General features: G+C 41.4%; 3 protein-coding genes across 8 annotated transcripts in view; 2 read left to right on the top strand and 1 right to left on the bottom strand.

Annotated features, from left to right (window-relative positions):
* The first annotated feature begins 95 nt into the window (after positions 1 to 95).
* GET1 (guided entry of tail-anchored proteins factor 1) lies at positions 96 to 11,622 on the top strand. The gene is made up of 5 exons (XM_073360591.1): positions 96 to 314; positions 5,010 to 5,175; positions 6,503 to 6,570; positions 7,850 to 7,964; positions 10,365 to 11,622. Exons 1-5 carry the CDS (start codon positions 225 to 227, stop codon positions 10,436 to 10,438), a joined length of 513 nt encoding a protein of 170 aa, XP_073216692.1. The 5' UTR covers positions 96 to 224; the 3' UTR covers positions 10,439 to 11,622.
* SH3BGR (SH3 domain binding glutamate rich protein) overlaps positions 7,880 to 18,134 on the top strand; it is a 93,407-nt gene continuing 83,152 nt past the window's right edge. For 2 of the 3 annotated variants that reach the window (XM_073360569.1, XM_073360560.1), the window contains exons 1-2: positions 11,913 to 15,943; positions 16,141 to 16,160. In XM_073360569.1, the coding sequence (XP_073216670.1) occupies positions 15,916 to 15,943; positions 16,141 to 16,160 (48 nt within the window). In that variant the 5' untranslated portion in view covers positions 11,913 to 15,915. Of the gene's footprint in view, positions 7,965 to 11,912; positions 15,944 to 16,140; positions 16,161 to 18,134 lie in introns of those variants that run through there. The other variant, XM_073360578.1, reaches the window with a different exon arrangement.
* LCA5L (lebercilin LCA5 like) overlaps positions 13,409 to 18,134 on the bottom strand; it is a 34,142-nt gene continuing 29,416 nt past the window's right edge. For 3 of the 4 annotated variants that reach the window (XM_073360528.1, XM_073360521.1, XM_073360538.1), the window contains 2 exons: positions 17,758 to 17,881; positions 13,409 to 16,265 (listed from right to left, as the gene is read on the bottom strand). In XM_073360528.1, the coding sequence (XP_073216629.1) occupies positions 15,511 to 16,265; positions 17,758 to 17,881 (879 nt within the window). In that variant the 3' untranslated portion in view covers positions 13,409 to 15,510. Of the gene's footprint in view, positions 16,266 to 17,757; positions 17,882 to 18,134 lie in introns of those variants that run through there. The other variant, XM_073360547.1, reaches the window with a different exon arrangement.

The raw sequence follows: 18,134 nt of genomic DNA, 5'->3' as shown, positions 1-18,134 counted from the left end.
GGGGGAGGGGGATGAGCACCCACCTGATTGGTCAAGGTCTCTCACATGGCCACGCCTTCCGTCCCGCTTGCCCTCTATGCTGGAGCAGGGATGGGGCGGGTTTCTGGTTGGGGGGGCGGTTGGCGCATGCGCAATGCCAGGAGGCGGAGTCGTCCGGTTGGACAATGGCGGCCGCGTGCGCGTTGTAGTAACGGTAGCTCGGTGGTGGCTGCGAGGGGTGGGTGATGGCGGAGAGCGGCGCGTGGCTGCTCGTGCTGAGTTCGGTGTTTCTGTGCAACCTTCTCAAAATCCTCCTGCCCACCTGCTCCTCTATTGTAAGTGACGTCAGCGCGCCGGGCTCCCTCCTTAGCAACCGTCAGCCCCCGCTCGCGACAGTGGCCGTAAACTCCCGGCTGGCGGCTCGGACGCCGGAGACGCTGCCGGTGTTTCCCTCTCTCAGGGACCACAGCCCGGCTGCGGCGCGCGCGCCCCTCGGGAGCCTGGGGCGGCCTGGCCGGGGCACTGGCGCAGGGAGCCCTGGGCGGGCGAGAAGCTGAGCCGCGGTCTCCTGAGCCCAGGCTGGGGCCTGAGCCCCGGGGCCAGCTACAGGCACCTGGGAGAAACGGCCCCGGCCCTGGGGCCTGGCTGGCAAAGGCCCGGCCTGTGCCGCTGTCCCGCGCCGAGCTCGGCCCTATCGGGGCCGTCGTGACTCAAGGGTGCGTAAAGCGCTTCGTCCCACCCCGGGTTTTCTGTGCTCTGGCCTCAGGCGACTGCTGCCACTGCCAGGCTTTGCCCCTGGAAATGGCACCTGGCTCCCTGAGGCCAAGGGCCCGTCCTAGTGGTAGGTGCTCGTTAAAGGCCTGTGCAGGAAACGCCGCTCGCCCCGGCCGGGTTCAGGGTTTTATCCATTGCCAGTAACCCGAGCGGAGAGCTCATTTAGAGTCTCAGAAAAACTGACCTCCCTCCCCAGACATTCCTTGGTGGCTCTTAGTGACCAAAAGGGCCTTTACAGAGGCCTTGTATGTTAATCACTGTTTCGTGTCCAGCCACAGATTGTACTCCTACAACCTCATCCATAAATTGAACCTATTATACTCTTGGGAGAATTCTGTGCACGCGTAGAATTCATTTCCCCCCCACAGACTTTTTTTTCTCTACAAAAAATACATTCTGCTGGGCAGGTGCTGCAGCTACACCTTTCACCCACTGGGGCTGCCATGGCACCAGACTAGAGGGCAGCCAGCTCAGCGAGCCTGGCTCTGCCCATTGGGCCAGGTGAGGAGGCACGATGTATGGGGGACAGACAAAACCAGTGTGTGTGGGGGGAGATTGGGCTGCTGGGGGGGTCACGCAGGTGGGTTCAGAAGGGCTAGTGGGGGGACATATGGATGGGGGCTGAATGGCAGGGGATGCAGGGATGCATAGGGACTAAGGGAAGAGGCGTGGGGGTGCAGGGACACATGGGGACATGGGTGGCAGATGTGCCTGACTGAGTGGGAGAGGCTAGGGGTCGGCCAGGGTCTGCATGGGGGAGGCTCCTCAACTCCCTAAAATTCTCCTTTCCCAAAAAATCACAACTGTTCCATGCTTCTCTCATACACACCCACCAACCCTCCTCACTTCTAGGCTCCTTCCCAGCAATTACTTCCTTCTCTTTCAGCTCCTCCATTATCCCTGACTTCCCCAAGCCTTTGCACTGCTTCTGAGGGGTGTGGGAAATGTGGTTCTGTATTTTAATTAAAATGAATGATTACTCAGAGTTCTGTATTAATTTGCCTAGTAAGGAAACTATTTGTCAAAAAACATTTCTTGAATTTTTTTTTGGTCTGTATTGTTATAGACATACTTGCTGACAGGGATTTTGAAATAAATTACCAAAATAATTGGAACTTGTGTGATTATATTGTTAATTAATTTGCCTAGTAAGGATCCATTTGTCAAAAAACACTTTCTGAATCTTTTTTTGTCGTCTGTATTCAGTCATTCCCCCATCAGGCCCTATCCCCATTATTTTTAGTAAAAATCACAGACAAATCACGAGCCTGCATGAATTTGTTTATTGCTCACAATCTTTCTGTGACTTACCAAAAATAACCGTGAAAAAATCTTTAACTTTAAATATTAACATCATCCTTCTGAAGTAGCTATTCAGCATTATCATGAAAGACGTAACTCTATTTTATCGACAGTATTTTAGAAATGTTTAGAAACTATAGAGCCGGGGTCACCAAGCGATCGATTGCAGTCGACTTGTAGATCCTGGAGACTTTCCCAGTCGATCGTGATCTCCGGCCGCAGAAAGTCTGGCGGTATAGCAGTGCTGTTGCTAGGGCAGGCTCCCTGCATGCTCCAGCCCTATGCCATTCAGAAGTGGCAAGCACGGCCTGGGGGGGAAGGGGTCTCTGCGTTGCTCTTGCCTGCAATCGCTGCCCCTGTAACTCCCATTGGCCAGGAACGGTGGCCAAGGGAGCTGCGGGGGCAGTGCCTGCAGAGGGGCAGCACACGGAGCCATGTGCCACCACCCTGCAGGGGCACGTTGGCCCCTTCTGGGAGTGGCATGGGGCTGGAGCAGGCAGGGAGCCTGCCTTAGCTCCGCTGTGTCGCCGACTGAGGTAAGTGCCGCCTGGCGGGAGCCTGCACCCCAGCCCTGAGCCCTCTCCCGGAGCCAGCACCCTGTACCCCCTCCTGCACCCCAACACTCTGCCCCAGCCCGGAGCCCCCTGCTGTACCCAAACTCCCTTCTAGAGCACGCACTCTTCACCCTCTCCTGCATCCCAAACCCCTGCTCCAGGCTCAGCTCAGAGCCCTCTCTCACACTTGGAACCCATCAGCCCCAGCCCAGAGCCTGCACCCCTTCCCAAATCCCTGCTCAGTGAAAGTGAGTTGTGGGGGAAGAGTGAGCAACAGAGAGAGCGGGGGGTTGGACTGAGCTGGGTGGGGTAGATGCTGGGTTGCACTTAAATTCAAAAAGTGATCTTTTGCGTAAATAGGTTGGAGACCACTGCTCTGAAGAATAAGTCCATATAAACCCAACATTCAGATTGTGGATTCTCATTTTAAGTTAGGCAGAAAGATACACTGCAAAATCCCCCCCCCCCCCCCAGCCCATTCTTTTTATCTCACAATAGTTAAGTAATGGAACACTTAAAGAGGTGTACTGAAATTATTTTAGAAAAATCAACAAACTATATAAGTAAAAAACTTAGAAGACCGATGTCATCATTACTAGTTGCAGCTCTGTTTTCTTTGTGGTGTTTGAGTGACCTACCGCCTGAAGTGTTAGGCTTTTTGTCCTTAACTTGTTTTGGGATGGAATCAAACAATTCTACTCTTAGATAGGCATGGAGTAGCACACCTGGTTCCCTATCAACCACTTATTACTGAAGGTTGACTTGGTTTTGGACACTTGTGTTTTCTCCTTTCAGGAACCTGTGACCAGGGATATTGTGTAACAGATGCCTTAAAACAAAATATATTTATTTAGTAGTTGGAATAAAGCACAAAGTTACAAGAGTTTAAAATAAAGAACCTGTACATGTTTGTCTTATGTAGAGTACTACTATCCCAGAAATTGTAACTGCAGCACTCTTAGCTTCTTGAGATGCCCCGCTAGGTCTCTTGCTGGTCCTCTCTGACCCTCCTTTAGCCTGTGCACTTTTATCAGCCATATTATTTCCTCTCCCTTTTCCTCCTGGGTTCTTTACAAAAGTCAGTAAATGCACGGTAACGCACATTGGAGGGAAAAAAATTCAACTACTCATAGAATCTTGTTAGGTGGAAGTTAATTATATCAGCTCAGGAAAGTGATCTGGGTTTTATGGTAGCCAGCTCAATGCACCTCTTCCAGTGTGGATATAAAAAAAAAAAACCCAACAACAGCAAAACCCTAACCAGATGTTAAGATGCACGGGAGATGGAATGGCAAATAAATTGGAAAATGTATAAATCAGTGGTGCACCTCAGCTAGAGAACTACAGCACTTTTCACATCATCTTAAAAACAATAGTGCAGAAATAGAGGGAATTCAGAGAAGACAAAATGATTAGGGGCATGGAAAAACTTATATGAAGAGATGGGGATTGCTTAGCTTAGAAAGACACAAATCAGAGGGGAGATGATACAAGTTTATAAAATAATGATCGGTACAGAGAAATGTTCTCCCTGTCTCAATACCAGACAAGGGCACGGTCAATGAAATTAAAAGTTAGCAAATTTAAACTGGTAAAAAGGAAATATTTTTTCACATAATATGTAATTAAAGCATGAAACTCATTGTCACAAGAAGTTGCTGAGACCAAGAATTTAGCAAGATTCAAAAAAGGACCTAGCCATTTATATGGATAGCAAGGACATCAGAATTATAATACTTAAAGGTAACAAGAATTTTGGAAGGGATATTAAATGTCATGCTTCAGGGGTTAAGCCAATCTTTGACTACTAGAGAATAAAATGAGCTATGAAATTAGGTTGGTGTAACTGTCGCTCTGGATTGTGAAAAATCCAGAAGCAGTTAAACTGACCTGGCCCAGTGTAGACAATGCTAGGTTGGCGGGAAAATTCTCCCATTGACCTAGCTATTGTCTCTTGGGGAGGTGGATTATCTGTGCCAACAGAAGAACTCCTCCAAATAGTGTAGGTAGCATCTTCACTGATGTGCTACAGCAGTGCACGTGTGCTGCTGCAGCATTTTAAGTGTAGACAAGCCCTTAGTGACTGGGCCTCAACACTCAAACTCCATTTCACAGCTTAACAAAGAACCAGAATTTGTTGACATTGAGGCTATGCTGCAGTCTATGTATTTAATCAAGATTTTTCTGAGGGGTGGGAGTAAAGATTAATTTGTTCTGTGAGGTTGTTGAGTCCTTTAGTTGATATTGTAAATTTATTCTGTGGTATAAGTTTTAAATTGTACAAGTATATAGAAAGTATGGTATTTGCTCTTTTATATATTTAAGAAAATAAATATATACTAAATTCTGACTAAATAGCTGGTTGAGTTCCTTTTTTTTTTTTTTTTTTTTTTTTTGTAGATATCCAGATTGCTACAGAAGGATGCAGAGCAGGAGTCCCAGATGAGAGCTGACATTCAGAACATGAAGCAAGAACTCTCAACCATTAGTATGATGGATGAGTTTGCTAGATATGCCCGACTGGAAAGAAAGATTAACAAAATGACTGACAAACTTAAAACTCATGGTAGAGTGCAATATTTGCCACTTGTTCAGTTTACCTAAAAACACATCTTTTTCCAAGTATGTGTTTTTATTTTGACTGTATTTGACCTTATTTGTAGAGCCTTTCACTTTTTTCTTTATCCCTAAGCAGTGGTGTCTCTGGTTTTTTTTTGTTTTTAAGTTTGAGGGCTTTATTAATATTGTTTTTTATTTCTGTTGTACATAATACTAAAGGGGTGGGATTTAGAATCTCCCCAAACTGCAGCAATTCAGAGAAAGAATTCACAAGGAAACTGAGGCAGAAGACAAGTTTTCATTTTCTATGTCTGAAGAAACACTCCAGTCAGTCAGTACACCTAGAATTTTTTAGTTCAAGTCAAAATAGCAGCGTGTCTTTAAGACATGAAAGTGAGCTAGTAAGGCTTTGGCTTCATTGCAAAAAGGTGTTTTTTTCTTTAGCAGGATAATTAATGCATGTTAGCAGTCCCTTTGTAAAGTCCTAATGGAGACAAGGCACTGACTGGAGATTTTAGCACAAGCTAATTAGACATGGTCAGTCCTCTGCCTCCTGCCTGTGGTTGGCCTCACCTAGTTTATCTCTTGGTAAAACTACAGTGCATTGTCTCTACAAAGCTGTTTAATAAAGCTTTTGGCCGCTGGGCCACCATGTTTAAAGATATATTCTTTTTGGTGGATTCCTTTACATTGCTCTGAAGCATCACAGTGGTTGAAACTCAAATTGAGAAAACAGCCTTTCTTGTCAGATGTAACTATTTGGACTAATCACACTAAAATGATTTTTCATTTTGAATGAGATTCATTCAGCTGGGCAGGAAAGTATTCTTGACAACATTCCCTGAGCCCAAATGGTTAAAAAAAGTCAGTGACAGAATGCCTAATGCAATAGTCTGTGTCTGCTAAAGAGATTGCACTGTCCCTATGGAAAAGAGAGTACTCTCGTTTGTGTTTAATCCAACATAAGTTTTCATAGGTCAGCAGCCATAGAGATTCCCTTTGGTTGGGGATAGAACTCTTGGTTACACATGACATTTCTTAGTCTGGTGAACCACTATTTCAAACATTCCCCAGAGTAGCTTTGGTTAAGGAAGTAGGTAGCATCTTACTCGCAGAGGGATACTCTGTAGCATACACTGATATTTTGGACGATGAAAAGAATGCCTATGTTTTCCAATAATAAATTGCCAGAGACAGCACATAAATAGGAGTATAATTTTTGAACAGAATATTTTCATTTGGAAAGTGAAATGTTGTTAATTCACCAGTTTGAGCTAAGCACATTTACTGTTATATAAATAATACAGATGGCAATATTTCTTTTCTTTTCACAGTGAAAGCACGAACTGCTCAATTAGCCAAAATAAAGTGGGTGATAAATATTGTATTCTACATTTTACAAGTAAGTGAACACTTTATTACGATGGATTATTAAAACAAATACTTACAATGATATTTTACCATTCGGCAGCTATTGGCTAATACTTATCTATGTCTGCACTACAGACCTAATAGCGGCACAGTTGCACCGTTGCAGCTTTCCCACCAGCCGGAGAGAGCTCTCCCACCAGGATAATTAAACCACCCCCAATGAGCAGTGATAGCTGTGTTGGCAGAAGACACTCTCCTGCCGACATAGCGCTGTCCACACCAGCGCTATTGTTGGTGAAACTTAGGTTGGTCAACGGTGTGGGGTTTTTTTTCACACCCTGACCAACAAAAGTTTTGCCAACAAAAGTGCTAATGTAGATAAAGCCATAGAAGTGTATCTGACATTCTGACTATATGTAGCATGGCAAACCCTCTCATCAGTAAAACACTTATTTCCAGGGAGAGAGGATATTGCTAATGGGGGGGAAGGGTGGTATTTGTGGGGAGGAGGGATTTTTGAGTTTGATTTAAAGTCTGGTCTGCTGTTTTCTGGCTTTGGTGGGAGAGGAGGCTTCTTGCCTTATCTATTAAGTCATTGCTCTGTTATTTATGTCAGAGGCAGCTGGAGCCCAGGATAGGTGCTATCTATCTTTGTAAACTGGGCTGGTAGCCCTGCCTGTTGTTAAGGTTGCTTACACATTTACAGTTATAAGACCCTGTTTTCAGTTGCTTATAACTTTACCAGACTTTAACTGTTTGGACTGAAATTTTCCTTGAAAGAGGGTTTAGATTCATTTCTTGAATAGTTCAGATTTCATGCCAATTCATTGTTTTGTCTCTCTGCTGAGACTGTCAAAAAAGGTGACCATTAGAATCCATTGTGAGGTGTTTTTTTTCCCTCTCTTGATGTGGACACCAGTCTAGTTTGTAGCAGACTATAACCATCAACTCAGTTTATCCTGGTTGAAAAAAATAAAAATCCATCAGATTGTAACAGCTTTTGATCACTGTTTATCTGGGCTAAAATTGACCCAGCACCTACAGGTAAAAAGCACCATTTTTCTATGAGCCATCCAGTCCCCCAAGAGACCGTATTTTGATGTTGACATTTTAATATTGTGTGTCTAGTTAAGATGATTAAGTAGCATTCAGATTGTAACAACTTTTTGTAGTTTTATGGGCATGGTCTTACATTTGTAAGTTTAACTGCACTTCATAATTATTCATATTTTAATTTACTGCCACAAAATAGAAATTTGAACATACTTTTCATGTGTTATTGTCCTGGCTAATGAGAATTTTCATTCCAGGCTGCCTTGATGATCTCACTAATTTGGAAATATTATTCTGAGCCAGTTACTGTGCTTCCAAGCAAATGGCTAGCACCACTGGAACGTTTAGTAGCCTTTCCTACAGGAGTGGCAGGTAAGATTGTGTGTAAAATAGAATACATTTCTCTTCTCCAAGTGTATGTGGATTCCAATAGTATAACGAGAAAGGGCACATGGAGGATAAAAATGCTTTCCTTACCTATCTTTCTAATAACAAAGAGAATTTTAAACTACAGTCTTTACTGAGCAGGCTTCTGGGCCCTACTGCAATTTTAATATTAAATAACGTTAAAAATAAAGGCCTCTTTCACATTATGGGAAATTTGAAAAAAGTGATTAGAGACAGAACAGCCTGCTCTCAGCTTCCTTTGCTGAAGGAAACATGATTAGGCTGCATGGGGGCCTAGACACAGAAATGCATTGTAGTGTTTCCCTTCTTGGCTTTAATTTTTTTACGGAAGTAAGTTTAAGCAATTCCTGAAGCCTCCCTGGATGTCTGGTCTCTTCTACAAACCTCATTCACCATATTTCCATTTGGGATATTCCTTTCTGGGCCGTTGGCCATTAGCAGAACCCTGCCTTTGCTTCTGAGAGAAACTGTATGTATTTCCTTTATTATGTTAAAACTAAAAAGATGTTGAAAGGAATTTATGTAGGGAAAATAAACTAGAGATCAATTTTAAATTAATAAAAGCCAAAACCTCACATTAGATTAGAGTAATCATGTACAGGTCATATATAAAGTGATCTGAAATGAATTTAGAAAAGTAATGCTTGAGGGCCCACTCCCACTTCCACTGAAGTCAAGGGGAGCTTTACATTGACTTTGAAAGATTCAGTGTTTAGTGAGAGACCTTAGCAAGGTGTTGGTAGACAGTTTAAAAGGTGTCAAGTCTAAACTTTTGCCTACCTTAAAAAATACTATATCTTTCCACATTGTCTTCCTGATCTTTGAAAATCTATCATTTTGAAAACAAGAGCTTCAACAGAGAGGTAAAAAAATGCAACTTTTCTCCAGCACTACCTAACAGTAAATTCAAGATTCAGGGTTTCTCTGAGGTCTCAGATCCATGTTTCTGAATGGAGACCCTGACTGCCGTATACTGACGAGCTGAGCAGATGGGCAGACTGCAAGGACAATATAACGCGTATATATATGCCCACAAGCTAAAACACAGATGACAAGCCTATATGTGCCAATGGTGTCCTCTTCAAAGGATTCTAAATTATGTTGCTATCTTTTTAACACTTAAAAGCTTTCTTGAGAATGGTCCCTATTCACCATGATAACTTGCTGAGACAGGACTGTTTCTGTGGTGCTGGGAAGGATTAGTCCTTGAAAGGCATTTACTTAAACAATACATAAAGCTTTGAACAGTTCTGTTCAATTTTCTCTCTCTCATCCTCTTCTTTTGTCTTAGTTGATAATCATGAGGGAAGGAAGGCTATTGCTCTTGATAATGCTTCTAAATTATGCTGCTGCCAGTACAGAAACATTTAAAACCATTGAAAAGAATAGTTTCTCCACCTCTATCCCAAGGAAATAATTTTCATTTTTTAAACATGATACTGAATTGACATAGCATAAAAATGCAGAAACTTTCCAAAAAAGATTCAAAGCCACATAATGAACTAAAAGCTCATCCAGAATCTTTCCCTTTGTTTTTTATTTTGCTTTGCCAGCCTAAAGTGAATTGTGAAATGTGATTGGTCAGTGTCAAGCAGCTTTTGTGGGATGCCAAGAAAATCCAGCTTTTGATTAAAAATTACTGTTCTACTTTCTAAGAATTTGGCACTTTTTTTTAAACTTGTGTGCAGCAGTACATTCACTTGGAAACAACAATTCTCTTTAGTTTTGTAATACTTTTAATTTTTAAGGAGTATTATCTTTTTCTTTTTGTTTACTTACCACTTTATTGTTGCTGAACTTCCTGGTGTCCTTCAGTCTGGAAACACTCTATTCTGCCAAAGATAACTACTGTATGTCAACACTGTTGGTTTTAGTGGGAAGGCCATTTAAAACAGTAGCACAAGAGTATCTGGAGGGAGGGTCCAGCAGTGACGGAGTTAGTAGTTTTTCCCCGGTATACATATTTAAAACATCTCTTTAAGAAAATAGAGCATTTTCAGGAAACGTTCTTTTTACCCACCTTGAATTTTTTTTTTTAATTTAAAAGGAAGGTTCTACTGTGGTGCTCCCTTTCTACTTCACCTTTGTCTTCAACAGCAAAGTTATATATCTCTAATCATACAACAGGTATGTTTAGAAGCTGCAGGATATGTATGCCACCCATTGGTACATACATACTGTACCTCTCATTTAGTACCGTCTCCCTGACTTTCAGATTCTCTCAGAATTAGGTATAAATACTTTATCCCTTGATTTCTTAAAATTTTCATTTTTGAAACTTCCTGAGTTACTTACCAGAGTTAGAGATGTGTGTTTGAGAGTTACTGATACAATGATGCACATCAGGTTTTTCTCTCTCTTCAGGGGGTGTTGGAATTACATGCTGGCTTGTCGTCTGCAACAAAGTTGTGGCCATTATGCTTCACCCTTTCAGCTGAGAAGGAATCCCAGAATTCTAAACTGCATTTCCGTTATTACAGTTAGAAAGTGGAGTCCTGGAGTCTTTTACAAGAGACAAAATACAGAGCTTGCACTAAGTACTTCACTTCTGGTGTATAAAGGGGGAAAGCCCTGTCCATCTAAGGAAACAATTGTTGTATACAATGTAATAATTAAGCATGAATTAATGTTCATCTTTTTTTATTTCAGTTCAATATTTATCAATAAGCTTTATTGGTCATACCTTCTTCCCTTGACTTATCCCTCAAGTTCTTAGTCAATAACTTTTAAAGAATAACATTTCTTTTGATAAACGCCTCATTTTTGTTGTTGATGGCTAGTATATACACTGGTTAACTGTAGAAACAAGAATTTGTCATTACAGTTTCACTGAGAATCAGTTGCAATGCTGGATTAACTATAGCTTTTTAAGGTGAATTACAGAGTGGGTGGGGATTCTTTTGGGGCTTTACTATTTCTTTGGCAGAAGTATGGAGACTGCTTCACATAATTTTCTTTCGGTGGAGTAGGGAGATAGATTTACTGCTTGCTTATTTTAGAATGCGATTTCCTGACTTTACCTTGCGGACTTCAGCATTTGTGGGCTGTTTTAGAAGATGCACCACTGATTTAATTGAAATCTAGAGTTGTTCCCTGGCCCTCTCTCAACTGCCAAATATGTGGTGGCTGGCTACTTGTTCCTGTCTGCTCCCAAATGACAATGGAGACCCACTTTCTTGAACGTATTCTATCTCCTCTCCCAAATGGCTCTTCCTAGCCCCAGACCTGATTCTCCCTGTCAAAATACTTCTCTTCCCCCTATCTTGAGGGAATATCACTGGGGTCATGCTCTGGTCCTGAAGTCTCCTTTTTTCCTCCTCTTTCTGTCTTGGCCCAGGAAGAGGGAGAAAAGCGGTAGTCTCAAAGACATGCCAGAGCATGGCCCCAACTTGTACTCTGTTGGGAAGGAACGATGTGGCCAGTCTCTTCCTGTTTCATGGTTGAGGAGGAGAAGCAGGAAATGTTTAAACTTCAGAAGGAAGCGCAATCACTAACATTTCAAAATATTAGAGCATAAGCTTTCGTGGGCTACAGCCCACTTCTTCGGATGCATAGAATGGAACATATATATACACACACACACACACACAGATAAGTTGGAAGTTACCATACAAACTGTGAGAGGCTAATTTGTTAAGATGAGCGATTATCAGCAGGAGAAAAAAAACTTTTGTAGTGATAATCAAGATGGCCCATTTAGACAGTTGACAAGAAGGTGTGGGGATACGTAACAATAGATTCAATATGTGTAATGAATAGAGACTGGGAGTGGCTGGGTCATTGCACATATTGAATCTATTTCCCCATGTTAAGTATCCCCACACCTTCTTGTCAACTGTCTAAATGGGCCATCTTGATTATCACTACAAAAGTTTTTTTTCTCCTGCTGATAATCGCTCATCTTAACTAATTAGCCTCTCACAGTTTGTATGGTAACTTCCAACTTATCTGTGTGTGTGTATATATATCTTACTATATGTTCCATTTGATGCATCTGATGAAGTGGGCTGTAGCCCACGAAAGTTTATGCTCTAATAAATTTGTTAGTCTCTAAGGTGCCACAAGTCCTCCTTCTCTTTTTGCGGATACAGACTAACACAGCTGCTACTCTGAAACATTTCAAAATATGAGTAACGTCATCTTCCAGGATAGCCCAAGACAGTCTGCAAGGTAATAAAGTAAGTCAGGGACTCGGATTTCTAAGTAATAGAAAATCTTGAAGAAAACGATAATTAGCAGAGGAAAAACTTTACTTTTTGGAATGAATCCTCTTTTCTCCAGTGCTAAGCTACAGTAAACAGGCTGGATGCATATGGTCCTGCAGGGTAAGGGACCTCCCTACTAACCTGCTGAACAGTGATAAAACTGTTTTGCAACTGCTGGGCTACACTGTCCACTGCCCATGTCATTCCTTTCCTGGAGGGCCAATGGTCAGTGGATTTGCAGAGTCCCTGATCCACAAGCCCTGCATGCCTCTACACTGGCATGGAAAAAACTCACGTGGAAAGGGGCACATAACACGCCTGTGTAAGTTCCAGGAACGTTGGCTCACCTGCTTGCCCGGTGCAATGGACCCGCATCTGTTCCACTACATTCAGCTCCCTTCATAGTCCTAGAGGGATGTGCCTGATTCTCATCCCCCGCCCCCAGATGAACGCTTTGTTTAGGAATGAATTCTTAAGGTCATGATATCTGTTCTGTGTGTGTGCATGAAATGCTTTTCTTTGTATGTGAATTTTTAATGTGTTTTTTTATGTTGGTTATGTTGAGTCTGTATTAATATTTATGCATTAAATATGCAGCACCAAGAAAAAAATACAGGGATTGAGAACCGGTGTGCATGGTTTCTTTATTCATTAAATAGGTGGTTCATGCCATATTCATTTTAATTAAAACTTTTGAAAAGATTAACGATCATTTTATTGGAAGATAATTGGTAGTTCCTAAGGAGATAAACGAGGAAACAGTGCATTACATACACAAACTTTGAGGCACTAAACGGAGATTATTTTAACCATACTATTAACACTGGTCCCCTGGATCAGGGGTGGGCAAACTTTTTGGGGTTGTGAAAATGTATGGAGGACCGGGTAGGGGTGTGCCTCCCCAAACGGCCTGGCCTCCTCCCACTTCCCGCCCCCTGACTGGCCCCTTCAGAACTCCCAACCCCCCTGCTCCTTGTCCCCTAACTACCCCCTCCCAGGACCCCACCCCTTATCCAACCACCACCCCTGACTGCCCCGATCCCTATCCACACCCTCCCCCCAACAGGCCCCCTAGGACTCCCATGCCTATCCAGTCCCCCTGTTCCTCCGCCCCATCCAACCACTCCCTGTCCCCTGAGTGCCCCCCAGGACTCCCTGCCCCTTATCCAACCCTCCCACTCCCCGCCCCCTTACCATGCCGCTCAGAGCGGAGGGAGCTCGCAGCCCAGAGTGCTGGCAGTGCGTTGCGCAGAGGCTGCAGGGGAGGGAGGACAGCAGGGGAGGGGCTGGGGGCTAGTCTCCCTGGCCAGGAGCTTGGGCCGCGGAGGACAGTCCCGCAGGCCATAGTTTGCCCACCTCTGCCCTAGACGCATCTGCTGATGCTCAAAAGTCTTGCATTTCATTTGTTTTGAAGTGAAAGAGCAGCAAGACCAGTAGAAGCAGCATCTTTTTCCAAAAGAAAAGCTGCTTTAGCAGTAGATTTGTGTTGTCTGTTTTGGTTACATTTACTGGGCCAAGTGTTGCTCTATTTATTCACACAAGTAATCCTATTGATTTCTTTAATTAACCTCCTTGGGAGAGCAAGAGCAATGAAGTTTTGGCTCTGAGAACTGTGAACAAAGGTGTTGGTTTAAGTATTTTTTGAATGTGACTGCTCCATATGCTGGGTATGGCTATAATCACACAAAAGAAATATTTCATAGATATTCTTTCCACATGCATCTTTGATGACACCCATGATCTTTGAAGTTTTTCATTGCAAAGTTTAATCAAAGTATCTTATCTTTAGGAGAAAAGCTATCAAATACCAAGAGAAATACTATTATGTGAACACATGCAGAGTATCTTAATCCTGAAAAGTGATTGGAATCTGTTACAGGATAATTAATGTTTACGCAACTGTTTTTAAATGTCCTTGGCTTTTTTGAAAATTAGGAAAAAAAAATCTGTCTTTGATTTTTCTGACCCTTGCTACGTATCTGAAACATCCTACTTTAAGTGACTGTACAGATTTTAAAAAACCAAAACAGTAAACAAAGGCAAGGCTACTTGAGAAGTGGGCATCCCCTACTTTTCCAAAACTACATATTAGGTGGGCAAAATAGTGCAGACTTCATCACCTGAGTCCAGTGGTTGGGGTGGGGTGCTTTGAGGAATTCTAACTTTCAATGGCAACAAATGAAGCTTCAGAGCTTTCTGGAGCTGGTGAAAATATAATTTTGTTTGAATTTTGGAGGATATTTCAGGACTGAACTCTAACTTTTATTGTATCAGGGCCAAATAATGACCATAAAAGCAAATCAATCACCTTAGCCAGCTGACAAATCTCACTTAGAAATCCAGATTGAAGTGAAAGATCTTGCATTTCACCCTAAAGGCTGCCTGTCATTCTTGAGGGTTGGTGGATGATTGAATTCCAGAGCTGAAGACCTTTCACCAATAAAGGCCTGCTATCTGCCCCCAGCATTTCAACTTTAAACTTATGGCAGTTTGAATTAATGTATTCTCTTATTCTGACACAAGATTACTGAAACGCTTCAGCTTTTAGAGTCATGCCACTATTGGATAAAAACATAGCTTACAGATGATTACTTTTATAGTCTTAAAGCATTTTATATATGGGCGCTGATCCACTAAAGTATCTAAGTACTTGCATAACTTTAAGCAGGAATAGTCGTAGTGAAGAACTACTTGTGCTTAAAGTTATGAAACTGCTTAAGTGCTTTGCTAGACTAGGGGCTCAGATTTAAAAGCTACACACATATTTAAAACACTTGTGAAATCCTGACCTCACTGACTTCATAGGGGCAGAATTTTCCCCCTAAATCCAGTAGATATTTCAATCCTATTTGTCTTCACTGTTCTGTAGCACAAGCCCTTCTTTAATGTGTTACTTTTCCAGACAGACTTCAACTGCTTTCCAGCTTTGACAGCCTTTCACTGCAGCTAGCATAAACATGGTTTTAATATTCTGTATTATGGTGAATTCTAATATGCCCAAGAATGTTCAACCAATTGAGTAGAGTGCATGAGCACTGGGATAATGCACTTGTAGAGAAATACTCTCCTGTAACTGAGTATTCCATTTCAGTTTTATTGCTGAAGAATGGTTCAGATAAAAATTCTAATAAGATTTAAATGAAATCTTACAAATAATGAAGGCAAAAACCCAAAACTGGTAGGCAACACACTGCTTTTCAACAAATGTTAAACATACTGCATATTTCAAGATTAAAGATAAACAATTTAACTTATAAATCAATTGAATATTAAAACTATTTTAAGTCTGAGGATGAAGTTGTTAGCTAAGACTTTCCTAGTGTAAGTTTAGAATCTCCACATTGCAGACCAGTGTCAGAGTCTGAAATCTCACTTGTATAATTATGTAACGTTTCATTGTCCACAATTGTTTGTTCTTTATCAAGCCCTTTTGTGTTAGGGGTTGAATGGTTGTTTAAGACACCGCTTGGTCCAAAGAGTTCTTCCATAAGAGAATTTTTCCTCTCTCTTAGCGTTGTACGAACATAGCATCCATCCTCTGCAGCAGTGTCTTTCTGCCTTGTTTTGGTAACTTTACCAAATGATGGCTCATATATGCCAAATGAATTTCTTGCCTTCAATTCAGCTGTCTCACTCTGGTGCTGACCAGCTTGTCTGTTTTTGCGGAGGCTGCCTGTGTTGGACACTGGACCTGATGCAGGAAGCCCCTGATGCAAGTTTTCAGTGGCTTCTGTGAAGGTATACTGTTTTTTTAGTCTAGTGGGTGTTCTGTTATTCTGCGTTGAAGTTACACTTTTATCTTCTGCTGCTCCTTTGTCACTTAGTTGTTTACTTTTTCTTTCCTCCTTTTCATTCTCTTCTGCTACAACTTTTTCCTGATTATTCTTCCTTACTGGGACATCGTTTGGCGGTCGAGTTTGTCCTGCTTTCATCAGTTTCTCCAGTTCTTCTTTCAGTAAGTCAGCTTTCCGTTTTTGCACTTCTCTATTTTTCTTTTTTCTTTCCATAAATTCAAAATGAGTTTTTTCTTCTGTGAGCTGTATTTCATCTCTTAAAAATTCTACAATGGAATATTTTTATTTAGGAATCTTTTTAATTTAAAAATTGTTTAAGAGCATTAGATAGTGCAAAGACATTTTACCTCTGTAAATCTATATAACATCATTCTTGTTTATATTTCACCAGTTTTATGAGATTACTAAGAAGATACTGTTCACTAATGAGTATGCCAGAAGATTTGTTAGATCTAGATAGAGCACCCGGACGCTAAATCGACCCTAGAGTTTTCCTCTAGGCTTTTATTACATTTTTTTTCCAGTTGTTTAACTTTATTCAGTGTATAAATGTGATAATTTTATTCATGATAATTTTTAATACTCCATGATTTTGTAAATGGTGAACCTAGAAAAGTAATATACTTCTATATGACAAAGTCCAACTACCAGCCCTGCAAACAAATTCAACATGGGATCTAAACTCACATTGTGTTCTTTTTGTCTTCAGTATCATCACCCATCATAAAGAAGAATTCTGGAACTTAAGTGACAATTTTGTTGATGTTGAATAAGGTGGAATAGATTCCACTTTATCATATCCTAGCTGTATTGGCTCTGTAGTGTGGGCATTACTTGGGTTGTTTTGGGGGGGTAGTATACACACAGAGAGCACCCAAGGCTTATATATCAAGTTGCTATACAATTAAAAAAAAATAGGGATGGTCTCACTGTCTTGGAGAGAACTACTCACTGCCAAACAATAAAATGAGCTAAAACACAACCTTAAAGAAAAAGTAGATCACAAGGAGAAGTGAAAATAGTCAAAGATTAACAGAGATAAACAGAAAGGCCTTATACCAAGGACTGAAGACCACCAAGGAGTGATTTTGGCTCAGTAAGAAACCCTCCCCCCCTTGCAGGGTGGATTCCCCTTGTTCATGCAGCTACATCAGATATGCCTCTTCAGGGATAACAGCATTAATAGTGTCAAAACAGGGTCAAGCAGGTTTGGTGCACCTTTGGGGTATGACAAACCAAAAGGAGGACAAGTTTTGAGAGCAGATGGGCTCTGATCTCAATCCTTGTTGAGACAATTGGGGAGACAAGGTAGACCGAGACAAACTCTAGACAAGGTTCCAGTAGCAGCATAAATTACCTCTCAACCCTCATCTGAAACCACCCTTCTGAAGGCCAGATGATAGGGGTCAGCAGCCTATCACTCAGGATCAAGTTGATCAGCATAAATTGTCAATAAAACCACCATAATCCATTATCTGCTCAAACAAGGCACCTGATTTCTGCATATTGTCACCAAGAATGCTATTAGAAGGCCAGAAGCACAGACATATATAAACCAACTATAAATTACTTACATAAGTGCTACAGCATCACTAAGGTGGACTTCAGTGGCTTGTATTAACGCTGTTGTTGAACTTGTTTGTTGTATGTCAGATACAGACTAATGGCCATCACGGCAGCGTATATTACCAGTGTACTGTAGTTCATTTGTTCTGTTTGCATAAGCTCAAATGAGGTTATGAAAAATTAAAAGTATACCTCTACATGTTTTATTAGAAGTTTCTTGCTTTGATGGTTTCTTGGTTGGTTCAATTTCTATCTTATGTTTTGTATCTTCATAGGGTTCTACTTTTTGATTTATGTCTTCAGTTGTCTTTTTCTCCTACAATTCAAGATAAACAAAGATAATGGTAAAAAAAGCTACACTTATGTTAGTGAATGATCAGTGATTTTTTTGTGACTCAAGACGCTCATTTTTGGTATTTTCTGTTCTATTTAGATTATCATACATTTATTTCATATAGTAACTTTTGCCCTCACAAAAGTATCCTTATATGTTTAAAATAATACCACTATATTTAAACAAAAAATGGTGCATGCAATACATCTTCAGAACACACTGAAATTAAGGATAT

This window comes from Lepidochelys kempii, chromosome 1 (genome assembly GCF_965140265.1).
Source record: "Lepidochelys kempii isolate rLepKem1 chromosome 1, rLepKem1.hap2, whole genome shotgun sequence".
Lineage (NCBI taxonomy): Eukaryota > Metazoa > Chordata > Testudines > Cheloniidae > Lepidochelys > Lepidochelys kempii.
Note: the sequence above shows the minus strand (reverse complement) of the source record. Positions and strands in the feature narration are given on the sequence as shown.